Source organism: Stigmatopora argus, chromosome 15 (assembly GCF_051989625.1).
Source record: "Stigmatopora argus isolate UIUO_Sarg chromosome 15, RoL_Sarg_1.0, whole genome shotgun sequence".
In the NCBI taxonomy this organism is placed as follows: Eukaryota; Metazoa; Chordata; class Actinopteri; order Syngnathiformes; family Syngnathidae; genus Stigmatopora; species Stigmatopora argus.
Genome location: NC_135401.1, coordinates 7404334 through 7425926, shown reverse-complemented (window position 1 = coordinate 7425926; position 21593 = coordinate 7404334). Strand labels below are relative to the sequence as shown.

Genomic DNA, 21593 nt, shown 5'->3' with positions numbered 1-21593 from the left:
ATTGTGAGGTAAGTCCAGCCAGCCACCACAAAGTTACAAGCAGAAAGTAAAAAATCTTTCAAACAGGAGCTGCTAGGTGAGAACATAATTTGTCACTTTTGCCTCGCCAGACGAAAAAAAAAATCCTTTGATATTGTGTTGTTGGAGGGCTTTAAATTCCCTCCAGTTGGGGATCCATTCGGCCAACTGGACATTAAAGCAAAGACCGGAGGAGCCTAATAGGAGCCATGCCCACCCCAGCCCAATTAGGTACTACCGAGACTTGGGTCTAAATACATACACAAGTGCGGGCGGGGGTTGGTGGGTAAATTCCCATTGTTAAAAAAAAATTAAAAAAGTATTTCAAAATGAATTACTTGCATGATTGGCATTTTTAGTAAATAAAGTCTGGAAAAAATTGAAATATTGCAAGAACCATTATTCCATTTAAAAAAAGTATAGTATTATTTAAAATATGAAAAGAAATGTATTTACTTGACTAACTGGAATAAGTGACAATATAATAAGAAAATGAGAGTAAAGTCGAATATCTAATTTAAAAAAAAAGTTAAATATCTGAATCGTTATGTATTAGTTGTCTTATAAAAATAAAGTTTACAAACCCCATTTCACAATTTTTGCTCAATTTAAAAAAAAACATAAGATGACCAGATTGAACCTGATTCAAATTCATTTCAGTCAAAATATGAGAAAAGACAAAGTATTTCTTCCAATTGAAATATTACAGCAGGAATCATGTTGTTACCTAAAAAAAAGTCTGCATATCAGCTGAATGTGTAAAAAATAAAGTCCAAAAATCAAGCACAACATTTTTTTCGGATGTTCCCGAGTTTTCTGCGTGGCAAAAGGTGGCGAGACAAACAGATAAAGCTGTCGCGTTTTTGCTCCCCTCGACCCGGCGCGAGGACAAATGGGCCCAGCGCCCGACACTTACCTGTAATAAACCCTCATACTTTCCGACCTGGCGACCGTAAATCACGCCTCCCCCCCCTTCAGAGGATCAAGTATCGGCCGTTAGCTTTTACTCACGCGGTGGCGCTGCCTTTAAAGTGCAAGCGTCTTCGCTTATTTCTTCATCTTTTTTAAAGGCGCGCTGAGCAATTTATCCACGGAGAGAAAGTGCGGCCGTAAATGACACAAGGCGGCTGTAGGATTTACAGACTGGCAGCCAAGGGGGCAGGGGGCCTAAGAAGTGAAGCCAGAGGTCTCGGCGAGGCCTATGAAAGACTATAAAGCTTTAGTAGTGGCCCACGACCTGTTTATGACACTGGCCTCTGCGCACTTGGGGGTGGGGGGCTAGGGGGGGACCAAATAATGAGCGCTTACCTCGTCTTCACCACGTCCAGAGGGTGCATCAAGCAGATCTCCACCAGACCTGAAAAAAAGAGATTTTTGACATTTTTAAATCAAAATCAACTTAACTCTTTAGCTGCTACATCCGATTTACAATGTTCCCCAAAAAATGGATTAAGCTTTTTTTTAACCCTTTGCCTGCCTAAAGTACATTTTGGCAAAAATTAAAACAATCTCAGGACAGGCTTTAAATAGCAAGAATGCACCGGATGCCTATAAAAGTTTTGAAGTTAGCGTCATGCTACTCCCTACACCATGTAGAAAGCAAAAATAATGTTAAGAATGTGTTAAGGGCCGCCCTCTCTCTTGCCAGCTTGAAGGAATAATCAGCCGTTCAAATGTAAACAAAAAGTTTTCATTTTTTAAAGATTTTTAAAAAAATAAATAAATATATGAATTATCTCAGAAGGCTAATATTGGTATATTTGGATGGAAAATGGTCTTCACAACATCAGAAAATTATGCAATGCAAAAGAAGGAAATAAACATTTCATATATTATAAGTCAGGCATCCAAAGGGTTAAGGGAGCCAATATTTAGAAGAAAAGAAATTATATCGTTACAGACAAAGCTACCATAACTCGAGGTCATGTAATAATTTACCACTAGGTTAACAAAAATATGACAATATATATACAGAAAAACAAAAGGTAGTAATTGTGAACTTTGCAAAATGCGGCAAAAATGTTAAATTTGATACCATCATCGTCTACTAAAAATCAGCTTTGTAGCTTTTCAAAACAATATGAGACATCTGTGTATTTGAATTTAAATTTCAAGTTCCAACAGGTCACCGCAGGTGAGATGAACCCATTTGTTGTTTTAAACTGTGCAAACTTTCCAAGTAATTTTATCGAGTCCATCTTTGTCTCAAATGCCAACCGTCGCTGTCACGGTTGGTCTTTTGTCATCATTGCAAGAGGCATGAAAACGCTTTCGAAAAATGTGAGAGTCACCAGCTGTGTATGAAGCATGCAAATATTGAACACAATTTAAAAAAAAAAAAAAATGTATAATAAAAAGCCATGATAATGTTATTTTATTGTTATAGGTGGAAATATTTTTTTTTAAATTGAGTGTGATAACATTTTTTTTTAAAGTTGAGCAAGTAAACTGTATTATTAAAAAAATAAGGTGGTGATTAAACTTGTTTGGTAAGCAATAAAAAACAATCTTTCAAGTCCTAACATTGCAATCACGCTACATGAAAAGTTTGGGTTCGTTATATTTGGACAAAATTCTTTTACTGGAAAAAAATTGTAAGAACATTATTAATTTCATTCATTATTTTTTTAAATCAGGCGACACGAATCCCGATATGACCTTGGATACGTATCGCACAGGTGCCGCTCCATCAACGTAGACGAGAGACGCCGTTTGGACGTGCTACAACTTGCTGTCAGCCATCTTTTTTTTCCCCAAATGACAGCGGCAAAGAAAGATTATTTCTCAGCCTTGTTTATTTGGACGAAAAAAAAGCGATATTTTTCTTGGCTGCCAATGAGCCAGAGTGCAAAACAAACAAGCTAGCGACGAGCCACCTTGTTCAAACAATGCAAAGAAACCCAGAAAAAAAGGCCTCCGCGAATGAGACTCTCAAGATACAAAGCTCCTACACAATTCCCTTCAAATGTATTTTAAGACGCTAGCTGCCATTGACGGAGACAGACGTCCAATCCATTTTGACAAAGAGAGGCAAAGAGAGTGGATTTTAAAGTAAGCCTGTCACGCTATGCAATAAGTGAATAAATTGCACAATAAATAAAAACTAGTCATTTTACAGGCTGCGATTTATTTTATTTCACATTGGCAACGATGTTTGAGACAAGATATTGCCCTCTAAACTTTATCGCAATAAGTCAATAAATTGCACGATAAATAAAAACTAGTCATTTTACAGGCTCCGATTTATTTTATTTCACATTGGCAACAATGTTTGAGACAAGATATTGCCCTCTAAACTTTATCGCAACAGGCCTATTGTAATACAACAAGATTAAGATGATAGTTAATATATATTAAAGTACAATTAAAACGACGGTAGAGTGGCAACGTGGCAGAAATATATTTGTTACAGAAATATTATGCGAGGAAAAGGGGCAAATGCCTGCCAATTGGTTCTGAAATTCTCACTTTTCTTTGAAAAAAAGGATCTACTTTGTACAGAGGGTCCGTAACGTCACTTTGAAACACCACCTGGTCAATTTCGCTTGCTTGAATGACAGACTGTCGTGGGGAATTCCATCATTTCAAGCTTCTTTTGTTTGTGTGGCACAATGGCACTGACAGGGCTTGTCATCTCGTGTCTTGCAAACACACAAGCCGAGACAAAGACGCTAATAGCGCAGAGCGTCTTCGTCGCAACCGTTAGGACGCACTTCCAGTCTATTGGAACTGGGAAGGATGGCAGCGAACGACCATGTTTCAGTCCCATTTACGCTGAGAGACTAATAGCAAGCTCTTTCAACCAAAATGGACATTTGTGCCTACTATGTAATGCTATTTATAGTCAAGTAGCATGTGTGATCAATGTTTATTAGCATTCCCTATTCTCTGTCTGTTCTGACAATCTAATCTGCCATTTTTCTGTCCAAACAGCTGGACAGGCTTGAAAAAAAAAGCAACTTGTTTTGACGGATGGCTTCGACACCAAGTAAACTGATAACTCGTCTTCCAAAGATGAATGCTTACATCACTGCAGATGATTATCGGGGCTGATGATTGTTGGCTTGGGAACGTTCACACATACAAAGTTTACTCCCACGGTAAAAAAAAAAAATATATAAAGGGAGAATGCAATAGACAATAGCACACAGGACAAACACGTACGAACTCATCCTGAAGAAATGGACGACTTAGCAAACTTAACAAAAATGTTAAAGTCAGGTCATCCGTAAAGTCATGGGTAAAAGGAAATAATTTAGCATCCCCTCACCTTCGAGATGGGCCCCACAGGTGCGACTTGCATTATTAATATATCTTGAGAAAAATGGCCGTGTCGGGAATGCCATACAGGATTGGAAAAGCTATTCACTCACGCCGCAATTTGTCATCTGCGGCATGGCGATATCAATCACCAGACGGGCCGTTCAGATCTAAAGGAAAGATAAATACGATTGGCCGCCGCTTGGACATCCAATCCATGACTGCCAGGTTGGCAGCGATTATTCACAGGTTGAGAGAGAAGATCAAAAATCTTCTTTTATTTTATTTATTTTTAGGCTATTTTCAATAAATTGTTATCATTTATTTTTTTAAATGGAAAAACGGATTCCTCTGTAAACTTGACTTCATACAAATGTTTGTGCAATTTTTTTATTAGACTTTTGTACCAAATATTTAGACTCACAAATGTTTTTTCATGCAACACTAGATTTAAAAAAAATCTTATCTAATAATCAAATAATTTTATCCTCACATTATCACAAATGTTGTAACTGTAAAATTATTGCTTTGTATTTTACCCAATTCCAACCCTATGAAAATGGCATATTCGGGCTCAAATTAAATAGATTCCGATCCATTGGGCACATTCCTAGGTAAATCTCATCTCATTTTCTGAACCGCATTATCCTCACTAGGGTCACGGTGGCCAGCCAATCACAGGGCACAAGGAAACAAACAACCATGCACACTCACCCATACCTAGGGGCAATTTAGAGTGTCCAATCAGCCTATCATGCAGGTCTTTGCAATGTGGAAGTAAACCGGAGTACCTGGAGAAAACCCACGCAGGCCCGGGGAGAACATGCAAACTCCACACAGGTGGACCGACCTGGATTTGACCCCACTGTGAGGCCGACACGCTAACCACTCATCTGCAGGTAAATGTGTATTAAATTAATCTAAGGCCCTAAAATCGAATGTATCGAATCAATGTCCAAAGAATCAAGATCGTATTATGAAATTGATGATTTAGACCCCCCAAGTCAACTATTACGGTCCCCCCTAAACCCACAGACAAGCGTCAATTCCCAAACTGGTGCTGGAACTCAAATAGTACTTTTCCACCGCCAGTGATAAATTGAGTCGTCTTCATCGGACGCGTGTTTGTCTCTGCCGTTTTGATTTATCGTTACGAGTCACGGTCCATTTGTGGCCGGCGGCTACGTGCTAAGACAGCTCGGGTATGTCCCCCCCGTCTGTCAAACTGCAGATGAACCCTGATTACCGAGGAAAAGGTGTGCGGTGTGTACGTGCGCAGAAAGTGGGCGTGTGCGAGGCGCTCCTGACCGACCGGGTCAGCCTGACACGCTATGGACGCGCCAACGACAGATTGACAGGCAGCCCGTACCTCCTCCCATTAGCGTCAATGTTATCTTAACACCTGTGGTCACATTTTTGGACGCAGCGTGCAAATGACAGTCAAGTGGCGGTTGCGGAAGTGCTGACAGAGGAGGGAGGCCGACGGGACAAAATGGATGCAAAACATGGCGCAACTGGTGTTTGGGAGGAAGTACAGCGTGTCAGTTTCCTTTCAACAGGATCGACTTGTAAACAAATTGATTCCAACCCCCACGGGACACCTGCCACACCGACACGAGTAAAAGTCAAGACCGATTATAAATGCCCAAAAGGGATAACACGGTGCTGTATTGGGGGGGGATATAATTATTTGTACTATAATAACAATCCCATTAATGTGGCTTAATGACTGGGCTATGTCCCACTGTCTTAGCCCCATATCTAAATAAAACTTGAACGCTGAATAGACTGAATGGAATGGCTTTCTTGTTTTTTTAAACTATTTCTTTTTCTACTAGCGGCCGAGCTAAGGGGAAAAAAAACTAAGAAAAAGGAGAAAAAAAATGAAAAAGAAACCCCAGGAAAAAAAAAACGAAAACAGAAAATAAAAGAACGCTCAAAATAAATTAATGAAAAACAGAGTTGGGGAAAATAATAATGACAAAAACAACCCCAGAAAATTAATTATTTCAAAAAAACTGAGTTAAAAAAATAATTAATTGAAAAAAACAACCCCAAAAATAAAATAATTTGAAAAACATGTTTTCGAATTCAATACCCATTACATATTAATGAAAAAAATAGTGTACAGAAAATATACATCTATAAATAACTGGAAGATTAAGTACTGTAATTGCATAGAAGGGAAAACGTTTCTCTGGGGTATAATTTTTTGGTAGCTCGCTAAACTGATTGATTGCCATTGGATGCTGTTCACTTGTTTTCTAGTAGTTTGTGTGCTTTCACAAACGTTTGAAAATATGGAAACCACTGTGCTATTGTTTGCTGAAATGATTGTTTTTCTTATTCTGGGCTGAAAACGCCATTTAGAAACCATGGCTAAGGATATATGGAATCCCTAAAACACAACAAGCACACATAAAACTAGAACTGCGTGCAGAAATTGTTCAATTGGAACCATTTCAGAAGCAGAATGCCTTGCCTTTTTATCCAATTTCCTGGTAAATAGCATCCAAGCTAGGGTTGCCTCCTCCAGGGTGGACTTGGCTCAAGACGACAAACTCCGAGCCGTTCGTGTGGCTCATGTTGCAGTGATGTGGTCACGCGGCGGTAAATGTAATGATGGAGGAAGCTCCATTTTTTTTTAAGGGTTCATCACTACGCCGCGCAGACGAGCATAATGACTTTAAGATGACACTTGTTTTGTAGCGGAAAATCAAAAGTGTGTTATTATTGTAGCCTTTAGAGTCTGTGGGTTCCTTTTCAACTGGGTTGGACTCGCATGTGGTGGTTTGATGGAAGGGTGATGACGGCTGAAAGTACGCGCAGCTTTTGACGGTGCGGTCCCCATTTATACACATTTGCTTTACTTGCCAGATCATTTGCATATCTGGATTTGAAAGCAGACAAAAATTCAAATCCTGTTTTGTGCTGGCCATTTTCATGAGCATTTTGTTGACCGTTGTGCTTTGGGTGAATGTCGCATCAGGTTTAACTTTTTTTAAAAATAGTAGTGTCCAGTTCTGTGGCTATTTAACATGTTTCAAGAAAAAAAGTAGGTTCTTGACTTAACTTAACCTATGGCTATACATATACATATCTATATACCTGATGCCAGCAGGACCCAACATAGTGTAGGCAAGAAGTAATCATGCTTGGACTCGTGATGGCGCTGCTTCCGACCTCAAGTCCCATATAAAATTTTACTACAAATCCAATCCTTGGATCAAATCTAAATGTCATGCGATCTACCAAATAGTACCTTAACGATGGACTGGTATCTCACAATCGACGTATTGAACACCCCTGATGTCGACAAACCAGTTCGACTATAAAAATGAACTGTTTGTATATTGAACACATTAAATTTACATATTACCACCAGGAAACAAATCAACACACTTGCTACTGTACTAACAGCTTGAAAGTTATTTTCATGAATTATTTCATTGCAAGAATTGTCTGTCATTGAGGGTGATAAACATCCATGTCGTCAATGGGGCTCATCAAAATTAACCCAAAATAGCATCTTAAAATCAAAATGGTTGACTTTCCATTCTAATAGACATCAATCAATCATTACGTTATTTCATATGACGTTGCTTACGAGCCACTACACTTGCTAATCACTGTTCTAAAAAAAACTAGCACGTTTTTGGGTACGTTGACGCCCCCCACCACCAAGGATTGGGGTCTTTTAGCACCACGGCTGACCATAAAAGCGGATATTTAGAGGCCATAATGGCGAGGCTACGGCAATAATTGTTTTAGTGAGGCTGTAAATTGTTTAATTAGTTGTTAACGCCTTCTGTCTTGAAAGATTCTTAGGCAGGCCGGCCAGACGGAGGCTTTGGCATGGCTTTTTGGAGTAGCTGGAGTCGGACCGACATCAGGTTCTGTCTTCTGATGTCGAGACGCGTCATCGTTGGGACGTCACCCAAGCACGCGCAAAAAAGATCAATGTAAATGAAAATAACAGCGGGGCCAATTTTGGAGTGACGCATCTCCCATTCCGACATGGTGGTCCGGCCTTGTTGTGGGAGTTGACGAAGCGGTGGCCCTAGCAGAAAGGGAGCGTGGGGTGTTTTTATTTTATTTTTTGCAAGGCGTGAACCCATGAGGAGCACAAGCGTGAATGCGCTCCGCACGCTTGAAATACGGTCAACCACTTGAATATATGCTTGAATAAACGGAAGACAGGGCGGCTGCTTTTCGGGGGGTCGACTGCAGACAGACACACTTCCATATGTGACAGGCCTTGTAGTTGAAAAGAATTAACTCATGAGTTAGTAGGGGTTGAAAATGGCAACTAAACAAAACTATAATCAGAGCATGTGATGGGCTAGATCTGGTCCCCGAGCCTTGAGTTTGACATCTTTACTCGAAAACAAACATTGAAAAACTTGTCTGATGCGGGTCATTATCACCACCCTTTTGGAGTGTTAAGTCAACGTTCGCGGCCATTAAAAAGACTTTAGCCGGATCTGCTCCACTGGCAATGAATGACAGCTCAACTTTCAAGGTCCGAGGTGACGAGCGAGAGGTCGCACAAAACAATCCCGGTCTTGGCCAGGCTCGGATTCACCGCCAGCCGGGAAGCAAATCCGCAGTTTTCAGTCTTATGCTGGCGTGGGATTAAGGCTTCTCTGGTTTCTGATTTTGTGGCGTTTTCGCCTTAAAAAGACTTCAAGTCACAACAGCGCGGCGGCGAGCGCGTTTTCATCGGCATAGCGTGTGAAGCCTTTAATGGAATTCAGCGGCACGGAAAAGAAATGGCTCGCTGGTCCTGTAATTAAGGGGTCGCGATGACCGCGTTGGCCAAACTCCAAGTGAACTCCATGCGGTTTGCCGCGCTCGCTTTTATCTCGGTGTTACGTTACGAAAAAGCTGAAATAACTTGTGACGGATGGCCAGTTTGAATGATAAAACATAAAAAGGCCTCTGGCCCACGTTGACTTCATCTGGGCACTTCCTGAAAAGTATTTAGTTGAGCCGTTGCTGTAAACCGGTGGGGGCAAAGCTGCGGCCCGTGGGCCGGAAGTGGCCCACCGGATTGTTCTGACTGACGGCACTTTGTAGCTCATTCAAACTTCGACAAAGGCGTCGCAAAACCAGAGGTTTGCGAGTTGTGTGATCAAGTGCGTGCACTATTACATTGTTCTCAATTTCCTATCCGCAACCACATTTGTTCATTCGCCCCCTGCCGTCAAAAGGAGGCATTCTATGACAGCCAATGAGTTAATAAAGAAACTTAAAATGCCCAAAACTAACACAAAGTCACCTGGAAATGCCAAAAATCAACAGGAACCGACAAAGCATCAAGTATTACTCCGGGAAGTCCCTCAAAATCAATAAACTGTTCCGGCCCACATCAGATCGAGTCGGCACGAATGTGGCCCGCCAACCAAGCTGAGTCTGACACCCCTCCTGCAAAGCTATTGATGGGGACAGAAGTCCAATCCAGATGGACTGAAAGGGTCTAGCAGGGATCATTAATAATCAATGGCAGCCAGGGCTTGAATACAAAAATACACCCCATATTATAATATGTCTCCCTATTCACCATGTTTGTTCTTCCTGTCTTCAAAATTGAGTGAAATCCAACATTTTTCATACAGCATTTGGCACTCCTAAAAGGCACCAATGACAACCCACTGGCATTTCTCCACTCTGTGTGAGGCCTCTCACACCAGACAGCCTCAGGATGGGTCAGGACGTGTCGTAAGAATTTTTACACACACACACAAAAACAACTCACTACGTGCCCGAGTGGCTGCGTGGCACGTACTGTACTCATACTGTACTCGGGGATCCCGAGCCAACTTTCGGCCATTTTTTTTTCTTTGCTATTACAGATGCCGACGGTGAACTCTTGACACCGACCCGACCGGTTTATGTTCAACATGTGTGTCTGCATTACTGTCTTTCCACAAGGCCGTGGACCCGCGAGATGAGAGGATCAGCGGCGATCTGGGAGGTTGGACGTAATGACACACTGGGGACAGATTAGTTGGACGTCCATCAGGGAAGACTCTGATTTACAGCCGCGTTGACCAGCCTGTTGCCCTCCACCCAAAGCAAACACTCGCGCACACGTGCAGAGGAGGAAAACACGGTCTTCTCTGTGCACCCAGCGCACACATGTTGGCTTCCGTGATAGTTTTTGGAATTACGATAGCGCCTTCTGTGTTTTTTTGGTGTCTTTAAATCTCAGTGACATCTACGCAGGGCAGACCGGAAGCGTACGCAGATACGTAATAAGGGGACGGGCTAAGACACCCCTTTCCCAACCGTAACAGAGCAGCGAAACAGACAGATACGTTAAACAAGATGTCACCGCCAAACACAACAATGATTAATCACGTGCTGCAAATTATAAGCACCTGTATGAATGAACACGCCTATCAGCAGACTGACTGCATGCTTTCTCTCTATTAGACAAGCAGCCCACCCTACAAAAAAAAGGAAAGACCACTGGGCCCCCTGGGGTGAAATGAGAGTGGACTGGTCTCCTTTACATTTATTTAAGGAAATTGTTGACGATAATGTCATATACACGCTTCACAAATTGAAGTATCCATGTAAATATACGTATATTATTGGACTTCATCGTACTGTTTGTCGGAAAGGGGCTTACGTTAGAAAATTGCCATGATATATATTTACTGTCTAGTTTTCAGTCCTTAACTCTACCAGTGTTAATGACAGGAAGACTTCAACTTCCAAAGATGACATTTATCGTATCAACTACCGTAACTAAATGTGATAGTTGATGCTATATGCTTCATGACTAGATTTAGCATTACAACTTCATTTAGCGTCTAGTTTGCATTTCTGAACTCGTATCAAGACAATTTTCAACTGGATATTAGCATCAACTTTATTAAGTCAATGCTGACGAATCCTTTGACATCGACTTTGCGTATTTGATTCAACCAGAAAAAGTCAAACATCAAATTATGACTACAGGAAACTCTTCCTCACTCACAACAAACTTTCTTCCGGCACCCCCACTTGCATTCATTATAACAACGAGCTTGCCTTGCTGATAGCCTCAGCGAGGAAATGCGCCTTTGATTAATGCGTACAAACTTTAGCGGCGCAGACAGCAGGCTCCCTGACTTAAACGAGTCGCCTCCCATCAGCCTCAAAGGGCTCTCCGGCCCCCGTCCGGCACACCCCCGACACAAAGAGTCTGTGGCAAATGAAAACCATATTAGCAACGGTTAACACAACCGGGGAAAAGTCTTTTTTTGTGTACAGTAATCCCTTGTTTATCGTAACTTTTAAATTAGGGACCCGAGGGAAAATCATGTTTAAAACAAACACTAAATACAACAGGAAGCGTAAAATAGATGCAAAAATGGACTGTTGACCAGAAAATTCTTTTCTACGGAGGGCGAAGACTGTATTTACAGGGCCGAGCTGTTTTTTGTCGAATCGTCGGGTAATTTCAAACGATCCAGAGCAGGCAGGAAAAAAAGAGCACTCCATCTCACGGCGCAATATGTCAAGAGCTTAAACTGCCGGACCACACGAATCACGGATCCATGTGGCGGAGGGGGTGGGTTATCGGGCCCCCAGCTACCTGCCTGTACAGTCGCCTCTCCGCAAATGTTTACTTTGGAGCAGACTGCCGGCCAACTGGTTGCAATTGACCCCGTAGCAGGACGAGTTAGAGAGGGAACATGAGCCCCTTTTCCATTTCCCAAGAGAAGGACGGAGAAAAGCCACACACGTACACAACTTGGCTAACACCGAGCCCACATTAAACTACTTCACAGGATGCCGAAAGACAACAGTGTACGTCTTTAGCCCTGAATAAATAAATAAAAATAGAACAAACGGCACAGGTGCTCTAAAAAAATGGACAAATTCTATTTCTGTTGGTTGCCATTGACAAGACTGGACACTCAATTTCGGGTCTGCAAGCAATAGAGCAATCACTGCAATTGGATTGGACGTCTATTGCCGCCAATGGCACTAAAACCTGGGTCAATCCAGATGTGGAGGACCTTTAAGGAGCGAAATTCTTGAAAAATAAGGTTTGATTTTCTGATATTCTGCTCCGTACTCATTGATACAGGTAAACTAACAAAACCTCGATTATCTTGCTACAATGATACACATGTTCTGTTACGTAATTCTCTTGATATTTATAATAGTATAATCACGGCGACAGGGTTGCAAATCTACACAAATATGGATGGAAATACGTTTTTTTAAACACATCTTGTATTCTTTTTCGTTTATTTCGTTATATGGATTCAGAAATTGCACGATTTACCATTTTGTAAGCGGATCATTTCAAATGTAAAAAGTGGTACGTTAAATGTCCCCTAATTCTGGAATAACCGCACGCTCATTTACCCAAGCCAGCACAAGTGGACCACCATGCCCGCCTCCTCTGTTGCCCGCCTGAACTGCTATGACAGCTCCCAGCGCTGACTTGATTTTGCCAAGGCAGGACGCACACATCCGCTCTTCTAATTCACTAATTGCTGTTTGTGCATTGGGTGACAATTGTGACAAATGAGCGGCCCGGAGTGAAACGCCAAAGCGGCCCCCCCGCCACCCGCCTCCCTAGTTTCCTGCTGGGGTCGGCCTCCCAACTCAGGTGTGTGTCGTAACGAGAGGTTCGCGTGCCAAATGAGCTGACGGGGGGACAAATGTTTGTTTAAACTTGGATTTTTATGGATGGAGGGTTGTGCGATCATCAAGCGAGCGGCGATACGTGATAGGTCGGTTCTGTACGGACGATTAGTCATTTGAAGCATATTCTGTCATCAATATACGAGTATAGAAGCCAGGCACACCCTGTGCTAATTTAAATTCAGAGAACAAAATCAACTCAATCTTTAAACGACAGATAAAAAACAGGCTGAATAAAATTCAATTCAATTTGTCCAATTATAGGTTCATTAAAAAACAATCTAACGCCTGAGTCGGCAAAATGAAATTTTGATACAATGATCATATCACCCATGACTTACTGCTTAACCAGTTGGTCATCGCCCTGCAAAACAACACTAAAACCAATTGAAACCATTTATCAGCACGATCTGAAAGGATTGGCTAGAAAGCTAAAAACGCACCACCACTGTCAGATATTAAAAAAACAAAAACGCCTGAACTGGGACAATACTGTTAAATATGCAGATGCCACCTAAGTTTACAAAATCTTCCAACACAAAACTCCTCCTCCACTCCAAATGTTGTAGGAAAAAATGTCAACACATCAACAAGAGCTGGTTCTAGAGGTGACTGTGTAGTTCCCTTAAAAAAGTGCCTTCAGCCAAAGCACCTTCTCTGTCCGTGTCACACATACCTGGAACTCAATAACATACATGAATTCCCGTCTCTGAACCTCTTGGCCAATCAAAGCCTGGCTATTAGACAAACAAAATTGTGATTACAATGCTGTCTAAAAGTGTGTGTGTGTGTGTGTGTGTGTGTGTGTGTGTCATCATTTATCTTCAACCTACATAAGGGACTAAAGATGGAAATTAGTCCTCGGCTACAATCTTGCATATTTACATACTGTATATGTTCATTAACATGAATAAAGGCATAAGTTCATTAATATGTGTTGTCCCTTATTAAATAAATCAAACTCAAATGATGGTAGGGCCGATTTAACTGTCTGCCAATTGAGTTCAAGAATACGTGAGCCGTACTACTGAAATCTCCGTCATAGTTCAAATGGAGTGGAGGTCCATGCAGGTCCATGGCTGTCAATGGCAGCGAAGGAGTTAAATATGGCCGCAATTGAAAGCAATGCTTTCTCTTCCTTCCTTAATCCCGGCTGCCGGTGTGGGCTGACAGTTGCATGACAAGGAATGTTTCCCTTTCTAAGAGCCTACTTCCTCCTCGTGCACTTGGAGCCCTAATTGAAATGTTTCCTATTGAGCTCAATCAAGGGGGGGCAATTACCTAATTATTCGCTTATGCCCAAGAACCAGAGCCGGCGAGAGACGGCGGCGCTGCCGAGGCACGGAAAGACGAGCAGGCGGAGGAGGGAAAAGCAAACAGAGGAAATGATTACGGCAAATAGACTCAAATCATTTCCCAGGTACCCCAGGGAAGTCTTTCGGAGAAGTACATGCGAGGGTTAAAAGTCATCATAAGCTGACGTTTTGTTTTTTGGAAAGATTCGCTCGAAATATTTCTTTTTAGTAAGATGCGTTTTTAGCATTTTAAAACTATAACTTTCAGATTATGGAATACTCTAAACCATTTGTTTTAATATGATCTAATTTGAGTCATTTTTGTAAAGTCATGTGAAGAATTCTGACCTTATATAGTTTTGGCTACTTTTTTTCATTACATTAGATCAAATTAAAAGAAATTTAATAAAAAGCTGTAAACAGCAATAGGACTTATTTTAATTTAATCGCTGCAACTTCCTAAAAACTCGTTTTTAAGGCTACAGTTCCAGTTACACTCTTACTTTTTTTTCAACACGCAAAAAAAAATCTAATTTTCTTGTTAACATGGATAAAAAGTAGAGAAAAGAGCAGAAATTGAACCAATTGAATTTTACAAATTGACAAATTTTAACTTGAGATTCCTAAAACCGATTAAGGAATTTAGACAATCAAGATTGCCATTGTTTTACTTCCATTGGATCCTCCCAAAAATGCCTAGTTTGTGTTCGTCGCCACGTAAAAAGCATAAAGAAAATCAACAGAACTTTAAAAAAAGGTGAGCTTTGTAACTTGACTGATTTAAAAAAAAACGCTGGTAGGGCAATAGTGTCCTCAAAAAAAAAAAGACGAGAGGGAGGCATCAAAAGAGGAGTTGGAATGTTGTGCAGCGGCTGGGTCGGGCCTGCAGCGACTTTTAATAATGAGACAGGTAATAAAACACGCTGGCACTCGAACCCCTCGCGCAGACGCACGCCGTCCCGACTCCTTCGTTTTCGTTTCCAGAAAGCCACACAAAAAAACACGTCGCTCATGACCATAATAAACAACATTTCATAGCTCGTTTGAAAAGGGAGCATGTTAAAAAGCAATCAGTGCATCGTTAAAGGCGTCCATCTCACGCCCGGCTTGTGAATGATTCATTTCGGGCCTCGGCGGGACGGCCAGTGGAGATATGAATCGCGTCCCTTCTTCAAGCAACCCCCCTTCGACAAGTGTTGGCCGTCCGGCTCCTAAATCAATCATTGAAATATATGGATAAATCAGCGAGCCCCTTCTAAAGCGCGCGCACACACATGCCGTCGCTTAATTCACCCGAGCGAGGCGGCCATATTTCAGCCAACATGTGCGCCACTGTTGTCTAAACAAGCGCCGCCAAAGCCAGGCGGGACGCCGAGGAGGGTCCTGGCCGGGGGTCATGGAAAGCAGTCATAATGCACGCACACAAATGTATATAAGACACACACACGTACACACTGGTGGAGTGAAGGTACTGCTTTGAGGTCATGGAAAGAAGTTAGAAAGCCGCCTTTCAACAAGGCTGGGAGAAAAGTCGGGAGAACAGACGGACGGTTAACCGATTTAAGGGAAATTACGAGAGTTATGAAAATCCGTGCGTGGTCACGAAATGCTGTGAAAACTGATGCTTAAGAGCTATGAGAAGTTGCAAAGGCATTCAAAAGTTCTCAATAGGCTTCCTAAAAAACAAATGGATCATCTTCAGGGGTCTTGAAGTTTTCCCATTGCAGCTATTTTTTCTAAACGTAAATAAGAGGGGAATTTCGAATTTGATGGTTTGGAAATCTCTGATTTTGAGTCCATTTGGATCAGCAACAGTTAGTTATGTGCCAACAATGACATTGAAACGTGATCATTCACCTCTATTCCATTGTTTCGTCAGCCTCAACGAAACATTTTTGCGTCTCCCACCTTGTTCGATTGCTAAAATCGTGGCGAACAGTTGACTTATCCATTGAGGAAAGCTCTGTTTTTATCCATTTTGGCGAGCATGCGCACAAGGAACAGCAGAAGCAAACATGACAGGACCTCCACAGCGCACAGAGAAGACAAATGGAAGCCCACGCTGAACACAGGCTGGCTGGGTGGGCCGCTTCAGCTGGACAGGGAATTCTGCTTAAACGCTTTGCAACTCACCCGGAAACGCACACGTTCTTCTCACAACAAGGCCAATTGTGGAGAAAGTTTTATGCCGCGTTTTGAAAAAAGGGACAGAAACAGTCACAATAGGCCCAGGTGGTCCTTAACCGCCGAACCAACCCCCCCTCCCTCTTCGTGAGTACGCCAGTTTGCCGTGAGGGGGCAGAACCTGAAACCGTGCAAATGTGATCACAAGAGCCGGCCTTGATTGGGATGGCCGCATATGATTAAAGATAATTGCCAAGGACCGCTTTCCAAATGCTCCGGCGGTTTTCGGAGGAGCTGGGGGAAGGGGGGTATGCAACGGAAGGATTTGAAAACGATTCCCAGGTTTTTTTTCCCCCCCTTGAAGAACAAGAGGGAGAAACCGATGAACGAAAACGGGGAGGAGGAAGAGGCGCGGAAATGTTGGAATATCGGAATTGGACTGTGTACACTGCATGAAAAAATACAAATCAGATATTGGAATTGGAATTGACCTGCAGTGTGAACGTACCCCAAGTTGCAATGGTGGGTAAGTCGCATTTTTAGGGAGCGGTACCAACTAGTTGTGTTGTTGCTCCTGATTAGGACTCACTGAGATTATCTTAAATCAAGACTAAATCCAAGATCTTGACCAAGACTGAATCTTTTGGGAACAGAGTCCAACACCGGACCAAGTCTGAAACTTTTGGCACCAAGGCCAAGACCAGACCAAGACCTTCAAAACATATCTGGAAATCTGGCTTTGAGTCTACAACACTACTTCCGCATCAAAAACGTATTCCATTATTAATTGGTCACGATTACCATGAAGTCAAATGAATGACAACCAGTGAAACTGCAATACTTTTTCCCTATGACAAATGAATACAAAACCATATTCCAACGTTTTTTTTCTCTAACGTTTTCTGGAAATTGGCAAGCTAATTCACAGTAACAACCAACGATCTTGTCCATCCATCAATCAGCATCTGGAATCAAGTTTCTAACTCCATAAAACAGAAGGCTTAAAAAGCAATTCAAAGAAGAAACAAAAGTCAATCAAAAATGAACACAACAGTCAAAACTATCCCTACTTCCTGTTTGATAAAGTACTATATTGAGCGGGGGTGTTAGGGTGGAGCAGGGGTGACCCGAGCCGTCACAGTAGGATGATTGATGGCTCAGTCCCGGCGCTTAAATCAACAAAGCAGGAGCACGCCTCGAACCCTCCACTCAGCACCTATTTAAAAAAAAAGGGGTCGACTTCACCTGCGACTTTTCTTCAATTATCCTATCAAAACTAAGAGAAGCAAACCAGAAAAAGCTGTCCGAGAACCAAAAAACGAGATCTTTGAGACAAGTGCCACAGAAAAAAGAGGAAGTGTGTCTTCTTGTGCTTGTTCTTTAAAGGGAGGATAGGGAAGGTTCTGGGTGATTTGCTTCCAGGGACAGGTAATCCGGTGGGGGCGTGGGGGTCGGATCTGCTTCAACACCTTCGGACTGAATTCTCCACCTTTCTTCCACTCAATCATGTCATAAAAGAATTCCAGAAAATGACGAGACTTTTACAGCATCTTGGGGAGGATGACTAGTTTTTCTGGCGGACTTTAAAGTTATTGCAACGAAAATCGCCAGCAAAACCACTCGGAAAAAAATCTGTGCATTGTTCTGCCAATTAAATAAACAAATCATTCATTCCTTTTCTGAACTGCTTTATCCTCACAAGGGTCATGGGGGGTGCTGGAGCCTATCCCAGCTGTCTTCGGGCCAGAGGGAGGGGAACACCCTGAATCGGTGGCCAGCCAATTGGAGGGCACAATGAGATGGACAACCATTCACTCTCATACCGAGGGGCAATTCAGAGTGTCCAATCAGCCTACCACGCATGTTTTTGGACTGTGGGAGGACACCGGAGTACCCGGAGAAAACCCACTCAGGCCCAGTGAGAACATGCAAACTCCACACAAGTGGACCGATCTAGATTCGAACCCAGCCAATGCAAAGTGTTTCAGCTCAAAGTTGAAGTCACACACTTATTTGCACGTAACAGGTTTCCATAGTGACATGAATTATGGAAATGTTATTTTGGTTAGCACTACGTTGGTTAACATGAATCTATAATAAGTCTATTATAATTCAGAGAAAGTGGCTACCAGGCTCCGTCTCGCTTGGTCTTGGTTCATACTCGAAATCGGCGAGTGAGCACGTCTTCGCCGATCCTCGCGGGCGACTCGGCAACGAAATCAGACAATGAACAAAACGGCTGATGACGACCGATATGCCGGTAGCAGAAAACAGGGGGATGTCATGATCGTCCTTCCTGAGCGTCATTTTAGCCAATCACCCCGCCTCGCTTGCTCAGCGCTGTCCGACGGTGGACCGGGTGCCTCCCAGCTGCATCCAGGCCCGTGCTGATTGCGCCTGATTTGGGTTAAGTGATTATTGCCCCTCTGCGGTTTAGGCAGGGATGCTCCCATGGGCTGGAAAATAGGCGGGTGTGGAGACATCTTGAAAGCACATACTTTTTCTTTTTTAAAGTCAAAACAAGATTATTTTTCTGGCCACTAGGAGCAGAATCTACCTTCAGGAGCTACAAATAATAGTACGGAGAGGGTTTTAAAAGTCCAAATAATATTAAATAGACACCATAAAAACACTGTTTCCACAATGTGATCATTAACCTATTGTGGCAGGACCTGGAACATATTACCCGCGATAAACGAGGTATTACTGCACTTCCCAAAGGAACCTTAATGCTTACGAATCCACAGAAACTCTTAAAATAGTGACACAGGGGCTGGCGACCCTCCTGGTCCAAACAGATTGGGCACCCATCCTTGTGGCCATCAGATGTCGTAATCAACTCAGCATGTGACGTACGGGCGTCTATTTCTTACCTCAGCTTTCCTCTCCTAAAAATAACAACATTAAAACGAGACTGGAAGGAACACACGCGCATCACATCATAGCGCCTCGGTGCCAAAAAATACATCATAACCTCAAACATGGCGACCGTGTTAAAAAAAAAAGGATCAACGTAGCCCAGCGCACACCTGCCGCCACGACTCATTCCACATGGGAGGGATTATTTCACAAGTGCGATCATGAATTCTAATCATGTGGCAAAGCCACCAAAAACAGAAGAGGCGAGAATTGGGGAGGGCTTGAAAGCAGATGGCGCGATTACAACGCAGATCAAAACACGAAGTAAGTGTAAACCATACCGTTAGCTTCCTGCTACCGTGCTTCCCCACATTGTGCTACCCTAATTGTGATATATGTATTAAACATCTGCAAAAAAGATCATACAAACAGGCCATGGAGCCTTAAATCTATTCTGTGACTCAAAGCAGGCCATGGAGCCTTAAATCCATTCTATGACTCAAAACACATGTACCTCAAATCACCGTTCCATACTGAAATGAAAGGCAATAAATCTATTTCAGCAGCCCAAGAATCACCTTCAAAAATGAAAAAAACCTTGAAAAATTTCCTATGTTGTATGTTTTTAAAACACAGTAAGAACTAACAATAAACTGCATTTAAAAAGAAAATGATGTGAAATTTTCAACTGCTTGTATTTTGATATTCGGTATTGAGATCCTCCAATTTTCCTCAACTTTATATTAGAACGTCCCCATCCCAATAACGTGATCGGAAATCGGGCCCAATCAAATACTTTTTATATCATATTTATGTATCTTCTAACTTTGTATGAGTGCTGCACAACTGTTTTTTTGTTGCTACCTTGAAATCACCCTTTCATATGATTTTTATGTTGCAAAATCTAAAATTCTCCTTAATACATTTCCTCAGCATCGGAAAATTTTTAAAATAAGGAACTCGTACTCATGCAAAAATTTGAAAAAATAAGTGTTTTTAAATTCCTAAATTAAAACACATAGAAAATGAACAAAATGAAAATGAATACAATCCAATAAATATCTTGGGATGTCCCGAATAACTCTTTAAAATGATCTCACTTTTATCACTATACCTTTGAATTGAAATGAGTACCGCAGCACAATTTGCTGGCATAATGAGACTCATTTTCTCTCGTGATGATGCTCGTAAAAAGCTCGTAAAGCGAGGAGCTCGAATCATGAGGGTCCACCAAGAAAGATCATACTGACAGAAAAGATTTCTTAAAAGTTGTAAAAAGCCATTTCTCTAAGCGGTGACTGTCAAAATGGCAGTTCTTGGGGTGTTTACGCAGTGGTAGGCTAACAACAAGACAAGATGCAGAAAAAGCATGTTGGATTCACCGGCCGCATCCGCGTCAAGGCTCCCTGTGCCCAATTACGCAGACCAAAAACATGGTGTGAACTTCTCAGGGATGCAAATTGGTCTGCTTTTAATTATGCAGCACGCCAGTTGGACAGTTCTCCTGGAATGCGGCGAGCGCAAAGATTTTTCAGTAGCAACCCATGGCAGATGTTCGCCATGCATGAAAAGCTTTAAAAAGTTGAAAAGCAGTCACTTCAGCAAAGGAATGATTGTCATTTCCACGAGATACGGATTTGGCGATTTTTACATTCAGACTGGAATAGGTCATACCACAATTCCAAAATTAGCCTTCGCTTTTGTGGTTTTCTGCTACATAGTGACAAAGAACAGGTCATGGTGAAATGGTGGTATTTGTTTTACGTGATTTGATAGTTTAATTATTTGGCATAATCAGATTGTAAACGGTCATGTCTCAATTTGATGCTAGTTATCTGTATCACAACCCGATACGACAATTTTTAGAGTATGGGATTTGATCAGAAGATTGGATCTGATCCAGTATTCACATATTTTTAGAACTATGCTTGGGCTTCTCTAAATCTAAATCTCTTTAGAAACTAATAATATTAAGAGAGCATCGTGTAAATTGTATAAACACGTTATTTCTTGAGGTGGTGCCAGCAGGGCTCGGTTTAATACTAGAAATATGGTTGCTTATGTTATATTTTTGATTTTGAAGAAAAGAGAAAATGTCATTTTAGGTGACTTTAATAAATGTAGGTGGCTCTTTAAAAAGTAGATTTACTTTAAAGCATTCTTTCCGCATATTTTTTTTTATTTTAGTATTTGATATGCGAATGATTTCAAATGGGAATTGTCCTCTGCTGCTGGTCGGACGGCAGCGAAAAGGCGAGATACAGTGGGGGAGTGGCAAAGCAGGGACCACCAGGCTTCTCCTTCCCTCCGTTTGTGTTTGTCTAAACTTTCACGGTCTGGCTAGGGTCCTCCGGGACCATCGGTCACCCCGTGTTTTTCCTCCTT

The 21593-nt window shown here is 42.0% G+C and overlaps 1 protein-coding gene across 2 annotated transcripts in view; it reads right to left on the bottom strand.

Moving 5' to 3' along the window:
- slc25a21 (solute carrier family 25 member 21) overlaps nucleotides 1-21593 on the bottom strand; it is a 59454-nt gene that overhangs the window by 19438 nt on the left and 18423 nt on the right. For both annotated transcript variants that reach the window (XM_077621707.1, XM_077621708.1), the window contains one exon: nucleotides 1327-1375. In XM_077621707.1, the coding sequence (XP_077477833.1) occupies nucleotides 1327-1375 (49 nt within the window). The remainder of the gene's footprint in view (nucleotides 1-1326; nucleotides 1376-21593) is intronic.